Here is an 18,077-nt window from a genome sequence, read left to right as displayed (position 1 = left end):
ACACGCTCATGACATAGCATTGGGATACATATAGTATACTTGCCTGTTTCATTCATTATGTCATAGTATACTGGGTCGCATGGTAGAGCTCATTCTTTATGCATGACATCTTGGACAGTAGCATTTACTTCTTGCCATCGGACGTACTTGTTTATGCTAGAGCAGATGTACATCATACTTACATCATGCTTACTTGAGACATAGTAATATAGCATTTCATATATACTTTCTTTCAGCAGTTATTGTACGCGCTCCTTATTGCTTATTATTATTGTCGTTACTTACCATTTTCTTTTGGGGCCTAGTGGTGCATTGAGCTGAGGTCAGTAATTGCCACTGGAAATTATAAATTATAGTTCTCACGCCCCCTGTTTTATGTTTTCTTTCAGAGCCTTCCACGCCGGGAGAGGCTAGGGACCGTGGGAAGGGCGTCGCTTCGAGTTAGCCCTTCAGCGAGAGACGAGCTTAGGTGGTCTACCTCTCGACGTATTTCTTTTTTGCGAGAGGTTGAGGGTTTTACCAGTGTACTAGAGACCACCATTTTTGTACTTTTGAGATTGATAGTGAACTACTTATGGTTTCTTTACTTTGGTGTAGATGATAGAACTTTACTCGCTCTGATATCATTAGTTGCTAGTTATTTTTACTTCTTTTTATTTGTTCTATTTCTTGCTTTTACTTCCGCTTTATTGTAGACGCCTTATATGTGTAGACATATGGCGGGTCTGGGCATGCCATCGGGAGGGCCTCGGCCGGTCCCGGGGCGTGACACTTTTCCTCCCTCCCGGCTCTCTTTCTCTCTCTCTCCTCCCCCTCTCGACCCCTCCCCAGCGCGGGCGGGCGGCAGCGGGAGGCGTAGGCGCGGGTGCGCGGCCACAGAGCTGATGCGCGGGAGCGGGCACGGCACGAGCACCGGGTGGGCGGGTGGGGAGAGGGAGAGAGGGGAAGAGAGAAAGAGAGAGAGAGGGAGAGAGAGAGAAAGAGAGAGAGGGAGCCAGGGGGAGAAAGAGAGAGACAGAAAGAGAGAGAGAGGGAGAGAGAGAGAATTTTAAACTTTTAATTCCCAAATTTTATATTTAAAATTTAAAATTTAAATTTAAATGTTAACATATAATATTTATTTCAACTTTAATCTTCAAATCTTAAAATTTTAAATTTTTAAACTCTATAAAGTTAATTAATTAATTAAATTTATNTCCCAAGCCCTAATCTCTTAAGTCACATGAATAAGTGGAGATAAATCTTGGCCCAACTATTTAGCCCATGAGCCCAAATGGCTCCAACATAACCCAACAAAATGGGTCCAACAAAATATGTGCAATTTTGCACATGACTCCCTCATGAGGAGGGACACCACAACAAACTTCCCCTCCCGACTTATGAAGAGAGTTTTCTATCCAAGCAAATTGTCATCCCGGCCATACTTATACATAATTCATGCTTCTCCTTAGATAAAGCCTTTGTCATCATATCTGATGCATTTTTATCGGTGTGGACCTTTTCAAGTGCTAACAATTTCTTCTCAAGAACATCGCGTATCCAATGATACCTTACATCAACGTGTTTACTTCTATAATGAAAACTTGAATTCTTGGACAAGTGAATGGCACTTTGACTATCACAATAGATAACATACTTTACTTTAGCCCAAGTTCACCGTTGAACCGCTTCATCCATAACACTTCCTTGCAAACTTCGGTGATAGCAATGAATTCCGCTTCCGTAGTAGACAAGACCACACATTTTTGTAATTTTAATTGCCATTATATATGTAAGGTACCGAACTTCTAAAATTATGAAGTTACGGTATACATTTAGTTGGAAAGCCATTTGAATGGTTCCGGTAAAGTTCGGTGAGTTTCGGGAGCATTCGGGCGTTTCGGTGCACGTAGGCACGAAAACGGGACCTGAAAGGCTATGTTGGATCATGAACTAAATCCGGCATTAGCGTGGATGAAGAGACGATGAAAACATGCTCGAAAACATATCTGGAGGGTCTCAGTTCGATTTGAGACGAATTGGAGGCCTAACGGGCGAAAACGAAGCAAAACGGAGCGAAATCAATGAAAGCTGAAAATTGCANATGTCTGGAGGGTCTCAGTTCGATTTGAGACGAATTGGAGGCCTAACGGGCGAAAACGAAGCAAAACGGAGCGAAATCAATGAAAGCTGAAAATTGCAGTTTTCTGGACCATGGGGGTCCGGTCCCTGACTCCAAGGACCGGTCCCCGTAGCCGAAAATGCCCATTTTGGGCTGTTGGTAAAGTTAAGAGTTGAGGGGGTTATTTGCACTCGTTGCATGAGTGGGAGATAAAGAGAGGGGATGACTCTCTCTCTTTCTCACTTTCCCTCAACCCTAGCTCTCTCTCTCTGTAAGGATTGAGATTTTTACAGTGCTACTAAACTCTCTGTTGACGATGTTTATGTGTGTAATTTAATTACATAAGCACTCGTCAAGTTTCAGGAGAAAATGAGCTAAAATTGAGAAGTTACGCGATTTTTAAATTTCACTTAAGTGAATAGTAACTCCGATTTTTCGGAGAGGCCAATGTGTGAAGTAGGCTTCTGGCCCGTATCGGACTCTGTTCATAGCGATCCAATAGCTCGTTTCAAACGGTTTAGCTATTCTGGAACCAATGGCACTGACGGATTCCAGATCCGATGCACGATTTTTGAGAAAAAGGAGTTTTAACAAAAAGAGGGTTTCCGCTCTTTGCTATTCGTGCATTTTTAAGACTCCTCGTGCTCTGTGCTTGTAACTTGGGGTTAGGTGAGAGTTGTTTCTGGTACCTACTGGTGGTAGGGAATTCAAATTTGAATTTGAATTAAAGGTTTTAGGGTTTATACTTTGGTATATGTGCGATATAGGATTAAAGGAGCGGATGGGGTTCCGTCGGCGTCCGTGACAATCGACGAACAGATCGGTGTTTTGTGCGTCGTCGTGCTGCGCGATGGTGCATCCGTTTCGGAATCCGATGAAGGCATTGTTCGGTATTGCATGAGTTCGCTAAGGGGTCGGAGTGGAAAATCCGGAAATTCGCAAAGTCGTTATGTTTTATGTAAGATGCGCAGAGATCAGAGTGGAGGTGCGTAAGAGCTGTAATACTCGAACTGTGAAGGATGATTTCTATATCGTTTTAGAGCGATTGTGTGCCAAGTGACAATATGTATGGTTTTCTATAGAGTTTCTCATGGGAAAACCCTTCCTTGGTCACCTTCTCCTTAAGCCGACTCCTGCGAAAAAAACCTCTGACATTTTCCTAGCCCATGACGCACCGACGGCCGCCGGCAGGTCTCGGGGCCGCTGGAAACCCAGCAGCACCCCGTCTCTTTCTCTTCAGCATTCTCTCCTCATCGGCCTATGATCTCGGAGGTCGTGAACACCGTTTGGAAGCCTTCCTTGGCCGAGACCATCTCCAGCTATCTTGTGCCGGCCGCGCGTCGCTGCGCCCGAGCGCCAAGTCACCATCGCCCTGGCTTGTGGCCGATCTGAAAGATCTGGCCGGGTTGTGGGTCTTTTCCCCGTGCCGTGGCCGATCCAAGTGTAAGCACACTTTCCTTGAACCTCGGCGTCTTCACGCTGGCCTCGCGGGTCCGTGCGCGCCGGCCGCCGGTTTTTACTCCTGCGGCCCACCTCAGGTCAGCCAAACAAGCACGGTGGTCGACGCAGCGCGGCGCGCATCCAAATGGCCGCGCCGTCATCCGCCTCCCCGACTCGGCGGTGGATCGCCGTTCGCCCGCTCCTCAGCCCGCGCGCCGCAGCGGGCGTTGAAACCGAGAGAACCTTGGAAAGGAATGATCTCCTCCGCGCGCCCCCGGCGCTCCGCCCGCGGGCCAGCAGTGTTCCCGGACCCTTGGACAGCTGCTCCCACTCCGGGAAAGCGCTCGCGTACGGGCCGGCGCCAGCCTAGCTCTGCCCGTGCGGTAAGCTATGTTTTTGCTTTCTGCCATGATTTCCTGTTCTATGTCACGTTCCGGCGACCGAGGCGGTTTCGATGCTCTGGGGTTGAGCACGGTTTGATATATGTTCAGTTTGATCACGTGTCACCTATAGGTCAGAGAGGCCCTGTGTTAGCGAGTGCATGTTTTTCATGTGGTGCGCGCTGTTGCAGATTTTTGCGTCATCCGCGCTCGTACAGTGGCCGAAATTGCTCAGACGTGTGAGCACGGCCTCCGGATGTTGTAGCCTATCAGCGAAGTCTCGGTCGACTCGGTGTCATCAGAGTTTGAGCTTCGGAGCGAGAAAGTCGTTCATCGCGGAATATGTAATTTTACGTATTATAGGGACTTTTTTTGTCTTGTACTTCGTGGTGTGTGTTGTAGTGTGTAGGACAGCGAGTGACCTCGGATGTTGTCCAAGGCCCAGGTTTTCGGAATAATGTGATTTCGACGTGTTTCGCGAAATCGCCGACGGACGTTGGTTCGGTTCGGAATTATTTCGCGGGCGCTTCGTGTGAGCTATTGTTGGTAGATTCACGAGCCTTGTTTGGTGGTCGCTTCGCGTATTTCGAGGTTCAGTAAATGCGAGTGAGCGCGGTGCGGTTCGGGTGTCGAATTGACACTTCCAGACGATCCCAACATTATCACAATTAGTTGTTTGGTTGTGTATCTTGTTTTGCTGCACTGTTACTAAATAGTGTTGGGCGCGAAATGCTCGTGGCATATGTGGTGCATTCGGCGTGTTAGTGGGTCCGGCGGGTCCGTGTGCGATTTCGGACTTCGGCAGTTACGGTATGTATTGCGGAAACGATCTCCGTGGGGATTGTTTGTTGTTTGTTTTAGGTTTTTATTGTGGGTTGATCACTTAACGGTTGCATTCTGTAGGTCAGTGTTGACTGCTGTCGCAATAAGGAGGGTGCGACATTCGTCAGGTGGGTACTTCGATCCGACGTGGTATAGTTTGGTGCGAGTTCGGTGGATGGTTTCTTACCCTTGCCTCTCTACTATTATCTGTGTGTATAATGATGGAGTCTTTGCACCTGCTTATTATATCTGCATTCTTCTACTCAGTTAGTCCATGGTTTATATCTATGCTTAGGAGTAGAGTTGAGTTATCTGTTCACTATATCTGTGATTTTGTTGGCGCGTTCCTATGTTTGATATCATTGAGCTGCACCTGCTTTTTATATGCATTCCTTACTCAGGTTGAGTTCCATGTTGATATCATTCTTAGGAGTAGAGTTGAATTATATGTTCATCTATAATCTTGATTTGTTGGCGGGTTCCTCTATTTTGATTATTATGACCTGTTTCGGTCGAGTTGGCTACAGTTTCTATCTTGACATACGTAACCGACTAGTGTGCTGATGGCTATACGGTCGGTGTGTCCTGATGGGCTGGATTGTCGGCTAGTCACTGCACGTGGAAGATCTTGGCCATACTACTTGATCGCACTCAGGTTACGCTTTTCACGAACACAGCGGTCTGATCCACGCAGAGGGTATTCTTTTCCGAAAAAGTGGTTGGATTGCCAACCGTAGCCCAGCGGCTTTATTGCGAGGTATATGTTCTGACCAGGGGTGTTCATTGCGAGGGTCAGGTACAGGTTGAGCAGTGTGCATGGGCCTGAGGTTTGGACCAACTTAGAGGCAGCGAGATTGGGTATTGAGGTTATCGTCAGTTGACGATGATTACAGTAATGTGTGTTTATTTCAGTAAATCTTATTTGTTTATTGTAAGCTACGGTTTTATTTACTGATTATATTTGTCAGCTCCTTACTATCTCTTTCGTTTTTATTGTTGTATTATTATTTCGCTGCCCGTGTTGTTGATATATTTTTGATCGGGAGTACTCCTCGCTTTTTTCGGCTTGCGGTCCCCACTGGTGAGGGAGGATGTTTACAGTTCTCACTCCGCACTATTTTTCAGGTATCGTGGGCGGTGAGGGTTGAGACGAGGGTGAGATAGTAGCGGTGTAGAGCTTCCGACCCAGGTTATTTCGGTTTAGTTATTACCCCTTTTATTTCTGTTGATGTATAGTTTAGTTGGTTTATGTGGTTCAGTATTTCATTACGTTAAAATAAAAGGATTTCTGGATTTTGTAAAATAAAAGATTTTCTACCCCTTGTGGTAGCGTTTTTAAAAGATAAAAGTTCCCGTGTAGAGAACAGCTTTCAAAAGGTTTTCTGTGAATTTGTATCTTAGTATTTCAAAACCTATTTCTGTGGTTGGAAACATTTTATATAACAACCCAGCCCACTAGCAATAATAACTCGTTGGGCCCAACCAACAGCCCAAAATGCTTAAGCCCAGTTATTATTACTAGTGTCTAAGTCTTTTATAAACCCAATGACAATTCCATTCCCATCCGATGTGGGACTATTGGGTTGTCACAGAAACTGATAGGTGTGGATTTATGTTTAAATGTTGAATGCATGAGTGTGAATCTGTGGTGAATGGTGTATGAATATATATAACGGTTGGTTATTTGTATGTTCATTTGTTGTGGTTGTGCCTGGGTGACTTCTTGTACTTGTGCGACGCCGTGCAAATACAGGGGAGGCTCTGTCCGTGTGAACAGTGGATTTCCTGTATTCGTGGCGGATCTGGCATACTCTGGGGTCAGATTTTCAAAAAAAAAAATTCAGACGCTTTTTCGCTTTCTCTTAAACTGAAAAGGGACCCCGGGGCGTGACACTCTCTCTCTCTCTCAAATCTCTTTCTCTCTCTAGGAGGTGAAGAAGGAGGGGGACTTGGTGGAGATTGAAGCCAAGAGAGGATTCACCTTCTTCATCATCATCTTCTCCACCTTGATGTTATGGATTTTATGTTGGCATATTTCGTTAGGTAGGAACGTAAAGAGGGTATTTTCAATATTAGCCTTCTAAGAGGGGTAAATCGAAAAGTCGGAAACTTATCAGGAGTATATAAGCTATTGCCCCATATATATATATATATATATATATATATATATAAATCCAAAATTCATTGTAATTCGATTCAATTACTTAATGCAATACAATATTTAACTTATCCATTTGGCTCTGATATCAATTGATAAATTTTTATCGGTATGTAAAACAATAATAAATTAAATACATATCGAAATCAGGATCATAAATAAAATAAAATAACCCACAAAGCGTCATAGAGAAAAAATTCTTGATCAATCTGTAAAAGCGAGAAGTTCGATTATGATCTGGAAGTCACAAACCGAACTTGGGTAATTCGGTTTCTCCTCCTATCAACTTTTCTATATTGTAGAATGCATATGAGAAGGTAGCAGGATCAATATCCCTTTATATAGAGTTCAGATTAACTTCTCATCAAAGTCTGATTAGAATTCTATTTAATTTAAATAGATGGAATGAGAATAAAATATAGTTTTTATCTATTAAGATTGACATTTATATATAGTAAATTCAGATTTGAATATAATTAATTGAACCACATTTATGGAAATCCTAACAGATGTTAGGTATGGAAACAAACAAAATATTTTTTAATGCATTTTCTCATCGCACGTAATACAGTCTCTCTCTAATCACAAACGAGGTCTTAAAAGAAATTGGTCACTAATCCTTTCTTTTGAAAATTTGTCATCAGTTGTTTCAGTTGATGATTTAATTTGTATCATTGGAAGCGACGAGAAGTATTTGAAATTTTTAAATCACGAGTTTCAATTCTTTATGTCTATTCTTTAATATAGAGAGACAAAATGAACGGTCTAGATTCAATTAACTTCTAAAATGTACGTAGTATAGAGTTTCTCTATTAAATATCAAACGTCCATACTTTTGATTAAAACTTTTAAGGAAAAAATTTTAACAAACTTCAAGCTTGTTTGAATCCATTTAATTAACTGTTGAAATTGTTAAACTTAAAACTTCTTAATATATAGGCAAAAATAAATAAAAAATATAAATTCTTTTAGTAGCTTTAAATATTCTAAATAATTCTAATAGTATACTAGCTAGGTTGTTAAATTTAAATCAGAACGCCAATTATGCAAAAAAAAAAAAAGAAAATTAAAGAAGGCCTCCTGAAGGAAGCCTGCTCCAATTTCAAACGTTACGTCTCAATTATGATCCTAAAATTGCATAGTCGTTAAAATAAACATTAGAACATCGCAGCTTTGTAAAAGTAATATTTAGGCCTGGCTTTATACTATTCCAGAAATAAAAACAAGGTAAAAGCTTGCATAATTAATTCATCTAAAATATGGAGCATTTTGAAACGACTATTCAATCTTTTAAAATTTTAATTTTATTCAACGATATTTTGACTTTAAAATTTGACTGTACTCATTATCGACTTCAACGATATTTTGACTTAAAATTTTGGTTTCCACTGTCTTGTCAATTGGGGCAGGTGTGCCGCCCCAAAAGATGCGGAGGTTTGGGCGTCCGTAATCTGCATGTGATGAACTCCGCCCAACTGATGAAGGGCTTTTGGAACTTCTACAATTTTCAGAACCTAACCTGGGTCAAACTGCTTTTGCAAAAACACTACAAGCAGAAGCCATCGTCGCTGGGAGGCAATAGGCCAACTATGTGTTGTCCAATTTGGAAAGGCGTACTCAGCACCTCTGAAGCATTTCATACATCTACTTATTTTTCCGTTGGCAATGGGAACATTACGTCATTCTGGAATGCTAGATGGTCTGGAGAGCTCACCCTCCGAAAACAATTCCCAAATCTGTATGCATTATCGACCCACAAGCACCTATCAATCAAAAATTGGATTCGACATCTTGCACGCAATACCGGTCAGGACTTCCACCCTACACTGTGTATAGGAGAGCAACAGCAGGGAGAGCTTCTGCCGTTCAATGCTTTGGTTCACAATACCGCGCTTTCTGATTCCGACGACAAGGCTATTTGGTGCTAGAGTGCGGATGGAAAGTTCTCTGTGCGGAAAGCTTATGACTTCCTAATTTTTGATGGAATTGATGCATGCAATACTCCTTTTCTCTGGAAACTAAAAATCCCCTTAAGAGTTAAAGTTTTTTTGTGGCTTGCTGGCCGCAACAAAATCTTGACAGCCGACAATTTATCTAAGAGGGGTTGGCAAGGCCTCTCAATTTGTGTTTTTTGCTATGCTGATGACGAAAAACTTGAGCACATCCTCCTCTCCTGCAACTGCGCGACGATGGTGTGGAACTAACTCCTACAAGATATTCCGACTACTCAAAAATTGGTGACTGATCTCCCAGGTAGCTTACCAACCCGGCGGAATCGAGCAAGACAATCGTTAAAGGGGCTTTTAAAGAGAAACTTTGATCTCTGTTTGGCAGTGGCGTGTTGGGAATTATGGAAGCAGAGAAACTCGCGAATCTTCAAGGACCGCCTTATCCGCTGTGAAGAGACTGGAAACAGGGTCATTAATACGGCGAAGCTTTGGTTATCTGTGGTGCGAGGCTAATAGGAGTCTAATACTTTAGCTATTCCAAACTTTTTTACTTTTGTTTAGTTCTTTTCTTTAATATTATGTTGCTCCTAGTCTCAGTTTTCCTGGATTTTGACTACAGACTCTTGGCTGCGGTTTTTGGTAATGCTCTCACAAATAGGGTACATCCCTGTTTCCTCAAAAAAAAAAAGAAAGACTGTACTCTTTATCTTTATAGATTTATTTAGTTAGTATTTTTTATGCAAGTATCGCAGTTATAAGTTCATTAAAAAGAAATTAATTAAATCTTAGCTGGTTTGAAAGTAATGCAAGTATCGCAAATAGGAAGAAATCTCCGCTTGATCTCGATTTGGCCTGAATTTGAGCTGGTTTGAAAGTTTCGCGGATTAATTCAATGTTCTCGAAAGAGATTGAAGGGTTCGAAGAAACGGAAAATCTTTGATCTCCCTCCCCTCTTCTTTCGAAAGCATTGAACCGATAAGGTTGGAGATGACGACGGCGAAGATGATGATGGTGGTGCGGATCTGTTCGGTCGGCGAATTTGGTTCAATATTTTCAAAAGGGATTGAAGGGTATGAAGAAATGGGGAATCTTTGATTCCCTTACCCTCTTCTTTCGAAAATATTAAACCGACGATGCTGGAGATGTCGTCGGTGAAGATGATGACGGTGGAGCGGATCTGTTCGGCCGGCAGATTTGGTTCGATATTTTCAAAACATGTTGAAGGGTCCGAAGAAACGGGGAATCGAAGATTCCCCTCCCCTCTTCTTACGAAAATACCGAACCGGCGATGCTGGGGGTGGTCGTGGCAATGTAGATCACCCATTCCATCAATCAATGGCTTCGAATGGGGTATTGAGAGGTCTAAAGAAACGGGAAGCCATTGGCTCCCCTCTACTCTCCCATCGAAGTCGTCTAGACAGTATGGATGACTACGGTAGCATGACCTAAAAAAAAAGAAAAAAAGGGAGGGGGAAGAAAAGAGATCTTTTTTCTTTTTCTTTTTTTTTATTATGTTTTCTTTTTTTCTTCTTCATTTTTCTTCTTCTTTTTTTTTTTTTACCTGTTGATCAGATGATGGATCGGATGAAGTGGCTCGGTGATCTTTCCTCTTTTCCGTGGCTCGGCGATCTCTCCTCCTTTCCGCGGCTCGGCGATCTCTCCTCCTTTGAATTTTTTTGTACGCAGGAATGTGGGTAGCAGAGGTGGGAATACTATTATCTCTCCCTTTTTTTATCGTAATCTCTCTATCGTCTCTTTCTATATCTTTTTTTCTCTCCTCCGTCTATCGTCCGACGTTTGATTTTGATTCTCCTATTTATAATGGGAGGAGTGGCGAGAGATATTTTGAGGAGTCAGTTAAGGATTCGAAATTCGAATTTGAATTTTGAATAGGTTGTTGTGGTTGGTTGAAAGATATTTCAGGGTTGGTTGGGAATTCGGAATTCGAAATCGAATTTTGAATGGGTTGTTGTGGTTGGTTGGAAGATATTTTGAGGGTTGGTTGAGAATTCAAAATTCGAAATCGAATTTTGAATCAGTTGTTATATGGTTGGAGGATATTTTGGAAATTTGTTGGGGATTCGAAATTCAAAATTGAATTTTGAATCGGTTGTTGGATGGTTGGAGGATATTTTGGGGTTGGTTGGGAATTCGAAATTTGAAATCGAATTTTGAATGGATTGTTGTGGTTGGTTGGAAGATATTTTGGGGGTTTGTTCGAAATTCGAAATCGAATTTGGAATAGGGTTGTTAGAATAACAAATATTTTCTAGTTGGCTGGGGGTTTAAAAATTTAAAATCGAATTTGAATATGATATTTGAAATTGAATTTTCAAACGTGGGTGAAAATGTGGGCCGTGATCCTATGAATTGGGCTGAAATTAGGCCCACTTTGATGAAACTTATTGGGCACAAATATTTATTGGGCTGAGATGAGGCCCGAATTATTGTTTAGGTCTAAAATTTTAAAGGGCTTTCATGAGGCCTATTAATTCACATTTATGAATGGGCCTATTATAAATTTTCTGATCAACATGAGATCTATTAGAATTGTATGAATTCGAATCTAATCGATTTCGATTATGATTACTTCACCCCCAATTTTTTTATTTTTTATTTTTTCACTTCAAACAAATTGCCCCCCACCTTTTCGACGTAAGAGTTTCACGCTCGGCAAAAAGGTGCTCCTCTTTTCTTTCTTTCTAGTCAAGAGTTTTTTTTTTCTTTTTCTTTTTTTCTTTTTTTTTTATTCAGTTCCCCCCTTTGACCGTACTTTTTTTCTTTTTTTCTTTTTTTCTTTTTTTTTTTGTTCGATCCCCTACTTAAACCGTACTTTTTTTCCTCGGTCCCCTACTTAGACCATACTTTTTTTTTTTTTAGATCATCCACGCACCATATGCACTTGATTGCTCAGTTTAATGACATGTCGGTCGATTGGATATAGATTGCTAAGTTTAACGACGTGGCGGTCAATATAAAATTACTCAGTTTAGTGACATGGCGGTCGACATAAAAGTGCTCAGTTTAGTGACATGGCGGTCGATTGGATATGGATTTATTTTGTCTTCAAGAAGCAATTGAAATTGCCGCGCTAATCGACCCTAAGGTAAGTTAGCATTCCGTTATAGGCAAAATATATTTTGGATAATAGGGAATATGGATTATTTTTATTTATTTTGCCTCGAGAAGCAATCGAAATTGCTGCATGTAACCGACCCTAAGGTCAGTTAGCATTCCGTCATAGTGTAACGACCCAGCCCACTAGCAACAATAACTCGTTGGGCCCAACAACCGGCCCAAAATGCTTAAGCCCAGTTATTATTACTAGTGTCTAAGTCTCTTATAAACCCAATCACATCCCCATTCCTATCCGATGAGGATTGGGGTGTGACACATAGGCAAACTATATTTTGGATATTCTGGCGCCCGAATGGGTTTTCACCAAGTACCTTCCCCTAACTTTTGCCTATGAGCCTCGAAAGGTTTTCTCACAGTGGGGATCCCAATTTTGCCTGTGGGGTTATACCACAGCCGGAAACTTTTAGCAATTTTACCCTTGAAGTCCGATATGGACAATTAAGTCCGCTGGTGGCTCATATTTTACCCATATTGTCTAAAAAAATTTAGACAACAAGTCCTCCACCTCTTTTTTTTTTGTATAAGAAAATATTTATTTTTTATTTATCGCATAACCGACCCTAAGGTGAGTTAGCATTCCGTCATAGGCAAAACATATTTTGGGTTTTAGGGAATATGAATTTTTTATTTATTTTGCCTTGAGAAGCAATCGAAATTGCTGCGCATAACCGACCCTAAGGTGAGTTAGCATTCCGTCATAGACAAAATATATATTGGGTTTTAGGGAATATAGATTTTTTATTTATTTTGCCTCGAGGAACAATCGAAATTGCTGCGCATAACCGACCATAAGGTGAGTTAGTATTCCGTCGTAGACAAATTTATCTTGGGTAGTCTAGCGCCCATATGGATTTTCACCAGGTACCTTCCCCTAACTTTTGCCTGTGAGACTCGAAAGGTTTTCTCACAGCGGGGATCCCGATTTTTCCTGTGGGGTTATACCACAACCGGAACTTTTTACAATTTTACTCTTCAAGTCCGATGGGGACAATCAAGTCTGCTGGTGGCTTATATTTTATCCATATTATCTAAAAAATTTAGACAATATGTCCTCCACCTTTTCTTTTTTTCTTTTTTTTTTTTTGAGTATCAGGAAATATGCATTTTTTAATTTATTTTTAAAGACTAATTGGGAAGTGATATGTCTTTCAATCATGGTTTAATAAGGATGGCCCCACTACACGTGTTAGCCTTATTTTGTTGGCTATATTTGCTCAGTTTAACGACATGGCGGTCGATATATCATGGTATTTCCATCAACAAAGGATACTACTTTTGGAGTTTGTAGAGTTGTGTGCTTAGTATTGTATGCAAGGACATAATTTTAGGCCTTCATTCTCGATGGCTAAGCTTTTCTCACTATTTCTATAAGGCATTTTGGGTAAAAATTGGCTTGCAACTACCTTCTTGGCTTGAGACGTCTCATATATTTTGTGTTGGTATTCCTATTTGAGCTTTAAGTGCTTGTATAGAGTCAACTCGCTGTTCAGTTTTTCTTTGTTGAGGAGCAGGTATTATTTTCATTACTTGCTCTACCCTAGCCTCAATTCCAATTATCATGGAGAACATCACGTTCTGTTGTATTTTCAGATCCAATAATTTTTCATTGATTTTATCAAAATTTGAGGTCATGATCTCTTGCATTTGTGCTAATTGATCTTGGCTGTCATGCGTTCTCTGTTGGTCTGGGAGATCGTCCTCATCACTTCTGACTGAGATGACTCTACATGTTTCAGGCCGAAAGAGCTCCTTATTCTCAGTTTCTTGTGACTTCTTTTTATTCTCTACATCTTCCAATGCTTTTACTATAAAGTCTCGTATTGTTACTGCTGGTATTTCATCCCGCTTTCAGGCTGAGCTGGTTTCACGAATTTTCGTACCCTCTCCTTTAAGATTGTTTTTCGCTTTTCTAAAGAAGGAGGACTATGTGCTATTTCAGATGAGGAAGTCTGAACTTCCGGATGCAATGGACTTCTCCATGTAATTCCAGGGACTCTGTTCAAATATTTCAACATTTTTTGAGTCTTTTTCGATAGGAAGATATTCTAAAATTCAGGAGAAGGCATATCCTATTCTTTGTTATTTTCATCTTTTATATACACAAAATTTGTATTTTCAGTTGGCGGATCTGTAAGCACAGCTTGAGAAAGGGTGATCATGCCGGCTTTATATTGCTTTTCTACCCAGTCTTTGAATACCCAATAATCTTCAATGGGGTGACTAATCATTTGGTGATATAAGCAATAGTTTGGGTCATTTGTTTTCCCAACCTCTTCTAGTCTTCTTGGCTCCGGCAGTTGAAGACTGCTCTTTAGGGCATCTCTAAAGATTTTTTTCACTTTATCCCTTTTGAAGGGATAAATTTTATTCTTCCTTTCTTCAAAAGTGGGTCCTTTAAAGTTATTTTCACCCAATACAGACTTCAGGGGTGCCTGCTCCGCTGTAGTGGTCATAGCTTTCTTTCTTTTCTCCACCATATTATATAGTATGTGTCGCCTTAAAGTGTTCGGTCTTTACTTCGACTCTTTTGCCTTCTTCCCATTTGGGCTTTTAGGTTTGGAGATTCATCAGGGCGTGTGGATCTGTTCTCTCCAATCTAGAAACATTTAATATTAAATCCTGAAATGTAGTACACTATGTGGTGCATAAAAACGGCGCCATCCAATTGTCAATATTACCCATGAGCAATCCAACAGCTTGGGTCTGCTCGATAGGTTGTTCACATCTGATGCTCAAATTCCGCCATCGTGTGATGTATTCTAGCATCGATTCGTCTTTCGTTCTCTTGATGGCGACTAGGTCAGCTATTGTAATCTTATTACTAACCGTGGCAAATTTGGTTCTAAAGGCTTCTTCCATATTGTCCTATGTTGTGATCGATTCATCTTCAAGTGAATAGTACCACTCGAATGCCACCCCTGAAAGACTTTGAGGGAATTGACGTAGGAGAAGTGCACTATTGCCTCCGGTATTTCCACACATGGCTCTAAAGTGTGCCAAGTGTTGATCAGGGTTACCTATTCCATAAAATGTCTTGAATTTGGGAACGATATATCCATCAGAAAATGGGATGCTATCGTGTTCTATAGGGTATGGGTGCCCCCTGCTTTTTCCTTTTGTAGCCGTCTCATCGATTGTTTGTTTGACTTGCGATGAGATCAGCTCCTGGATTTCTTTTTTCGTCATAAGAAAATTGTCTTGGTGGTTTTGTGGTTCCGCTGGTGCCGGCTGCAGTGCGACAGAAGGCGTCGTCTGAGTTGGCTGCAGTGTATTCATTGATTGTGATACATTTGGACGCACTTCATCTGAGACTGCAATGCAGTTTGGTTTTGTTGATTTTCAAGATTAGACTGCACATTCAGTAGCAGCCCCATAACTCCATCTATCTTTTTGTAGAGATTAATTATATCTCTATCTTTTTCATCAATTTGTCTTTTTAAAGATGCAATCATGGCATCTTTTGGATCATTGGCCATGAAGACCGGTTCTTCTTCTTCGTCCTCATCATGAGGATCGTCGGGTAAGGACGAGTCCGCTGGTAACCGTTGAAGGTTAGATGACCTTGGGTCATTTTGTCTCGCTGCCCCCTTTCTACGAGCGGCAACTCTAGTAAGCATTTGATTTAGCGTCTCTTGTTCCTCTGATTGATCGAGCTCTTGATGTCCAACCATTCGAACGGTATGGACCACCATATTCTCATTCTTCTCACATGCGTCCTTAGTCATTGGGACGAATTCTTTTCGAACCCACACTTTGTTACGAGGTGGTATAGATTGCTTTTGAGCTCCCAACTTTTCCATTCGTCCCTTAATGGCCTTATAGGCCTTATAGATTCTTTTAAAAATATTTTCCTCTTGATGTTCTTGACATCTCTTCGAAACTTCTAGCTGATTCATTTTTATTGTCGGCTGTAAAACAGCGGTCATTGCATTCTTTTTCACAAGCTCTAATGGAGCGAAAGAGCTGTGAGTCAGAAATGCTGATTGGATCATTTGGGGCTTTTGAAGGTTATTGTCCTTGCCCTCAGCAACCTTTTCTCTGTGGAGTTGGCGGCGGCTATTCCTCTTAAAGGATGCTCTTGTTGGAGGAATGGTGGTTGTAGTATCATTAGAAAGCGCCAGCCTATCGAATACTGATGCTTTCTGCATCCTGCCCTTTGGGAATATCAGTCTTCCTTCAGACTCCATCCTTTTGGATGCAGGTTGGTAAGTGAGTCGTTCGCCTATGGGTCGGCGAGGAGGGTTGGGAATGACCACATTAGGTCGTCTTCCTCGAGATGGTAGCCGAGGAATGACGACATTACATACATCTTGTGAAGGGGTGGCGGGAGTAGTCATGCCCCCAGTAGCAGTAGGAATTTGAGCCATAACGGCAGCTCGAATATCTTCCGGAATGGTGCCAAATTGGATTGAGGCACCTGCAGTTCCGAATGTCAGGACGGATGTGGGCAAGCAGACTCGCGAACCCGCCTCCAATATCATTGATTTTGTTGATGCAACGACAATGTTCTTTGATGTTAGTGCCATTTCCCTGATGGAAAAAGGTAGAAAGTTAGGACTTTTTTTTTTTTTTTTTTTTTTAAGTCTCGAAGATGGAAGGAGAAGACCATGTCCCACGGGGCGTGCCATTTTATCTGCCACCACGAATGACGCACCTCACACGGTCGATGGATTTTGGCCGTGGGGTAGTATTCATGATCTAGATTGGTATTGGATGTATATGGGTATCAGGTATTGCGGGTCCATGGCTTCCAATAGATGCAAACATCTACTGTTAATTACCCCCGTGGCATTGGGGCGCCTTCGATTAAGAGACCTTTATGGATGGGATTGAATGAATCGTATCTTGGTTTATTGAATCCTAAGTATATATATTAGGATATAATTGGATTTGAGATTGACTAGGTCCTAAGTATATGTGTTAAGACCCAGTCGATATTAAACTCTATGTATTAGAGTCTAATTGGCTCTAAGTATGTCTTAGAGTCTGATTATATTCACCTTGGTTGTATATTCCAAGGTAGAGATGTGACTCGACCCCAAGTATATGTATTGAGGTGGGTCGAATTATCCAAAATTAGAGAATAGCTACTTCCTGAGTATATGTATCAAGATTAACCGAGTTTAATATATTTTCCACTCTAGTTATATGTGCTAGAGTGAGGATCTGACTAAGCCCTAAGGTATTATGCTAGGGTTCGTCGTATTTGGTTTCATGAGCTCTAAGTATATGTATTAGAACTCGATCGGTTATGGATTTCACTCTAGGTAGATGTGCTAGAGCAAAAGGCTGACTAGACCCTAAGTGTGTGTGTTAGGGCTAGTCGAGCTTGGTTTAACTTCCACTCTAGGTATATGTATTAGAGCAAAAGGTTGACTAGACACTAAGGATATATGTTAGGGTTAGTCGGATGAACTTTAAGTATATGTGTTAGAGTTCGAATGAACTTGACATCATTTGACTGAATTCTAAGGGTATAATTTAGAACTCTGTCGATTTGGAGATGATTTTGCCTTAGTTATATATACTAAGACGATTGACTTAGCCCTAAGTATATGTATTAGGGATAGTCGATATTTAATTTTCACTCTAGGTATATGAGCTAGAGTATAAAAAAGGTTCATGATGAACTTTGGGCATGAGATTTGGGTATTGGTTTATGAGATTTGAGTATTGGTTCATGAGATTTGGGTATATAGGATTTGAACATGATTCAGTTCATGAGGTTAAGATATAGTTCATATGGTTCATGAGATTTGGATATAGTTTGGTACATGGCTCATAGGATTTGGTATATGGTTCACAAGGTTTGGTATATGTGAGACCCCAGATAGTCCTCTATATGAGATATAATAGGGCTAAACTCTTAACCCGGCTTTAAGGCATTTTGGGTGGTGCAAGGCTCAAGAGTTAAGAGAGTTAAGCGTGCTAGGACGGAGTATGCCTAGGATGGGTGACCGCCTGGGAAGTCGGGGCGTCACAGTTGGTATCAGAGCCAATTACAGCCGGAAGTGTGAGATGAGTCTCGGCTGAGCCAGGGTCTGGATGCAGGCTAGCGAGACGAGTCTCACATCGCCTGGTACTTGTGA

The 18,077-nt window shown here is 41.3% G+C and overlaps 1 protein-coding gene across 1 annotated transcript in view; it reads left to right on the top strand.

The window, feature by feature from the left end:
* Window positions 1–13,972, top strand: part of LOC109710679 — a 22,317-nt gene extending 8,345 nt beyond the window's left edge. The window contains exon 5 of the mRNA XM_020233412.1: window positions 13,725–13,972. Within this exon, the coding sequence (XP_020089001.1) occupies window positions 13,725–13,972 (248 nt within the window). The remainder of the gene's footprint in view (window positions 1–13,724) is intronic.

This window comes from Ananas comosus, linkage group 5 (genome assembly GCF_001540865.1).
Source record: "Ananas comosus cultivar F153 linkage group 5, ASM154086v1, whole genome shotgun sequence".
Taxonomy (NCBI): Eukaryota; Viridiplantae; Streptophyta; class Magnoliopsida; order Poales; family Bromeliaceae; genus Ananas; species Ananas comosus.
This window is presented reverse-complemented; position numbering and strand designations above follow the sequence as displayed.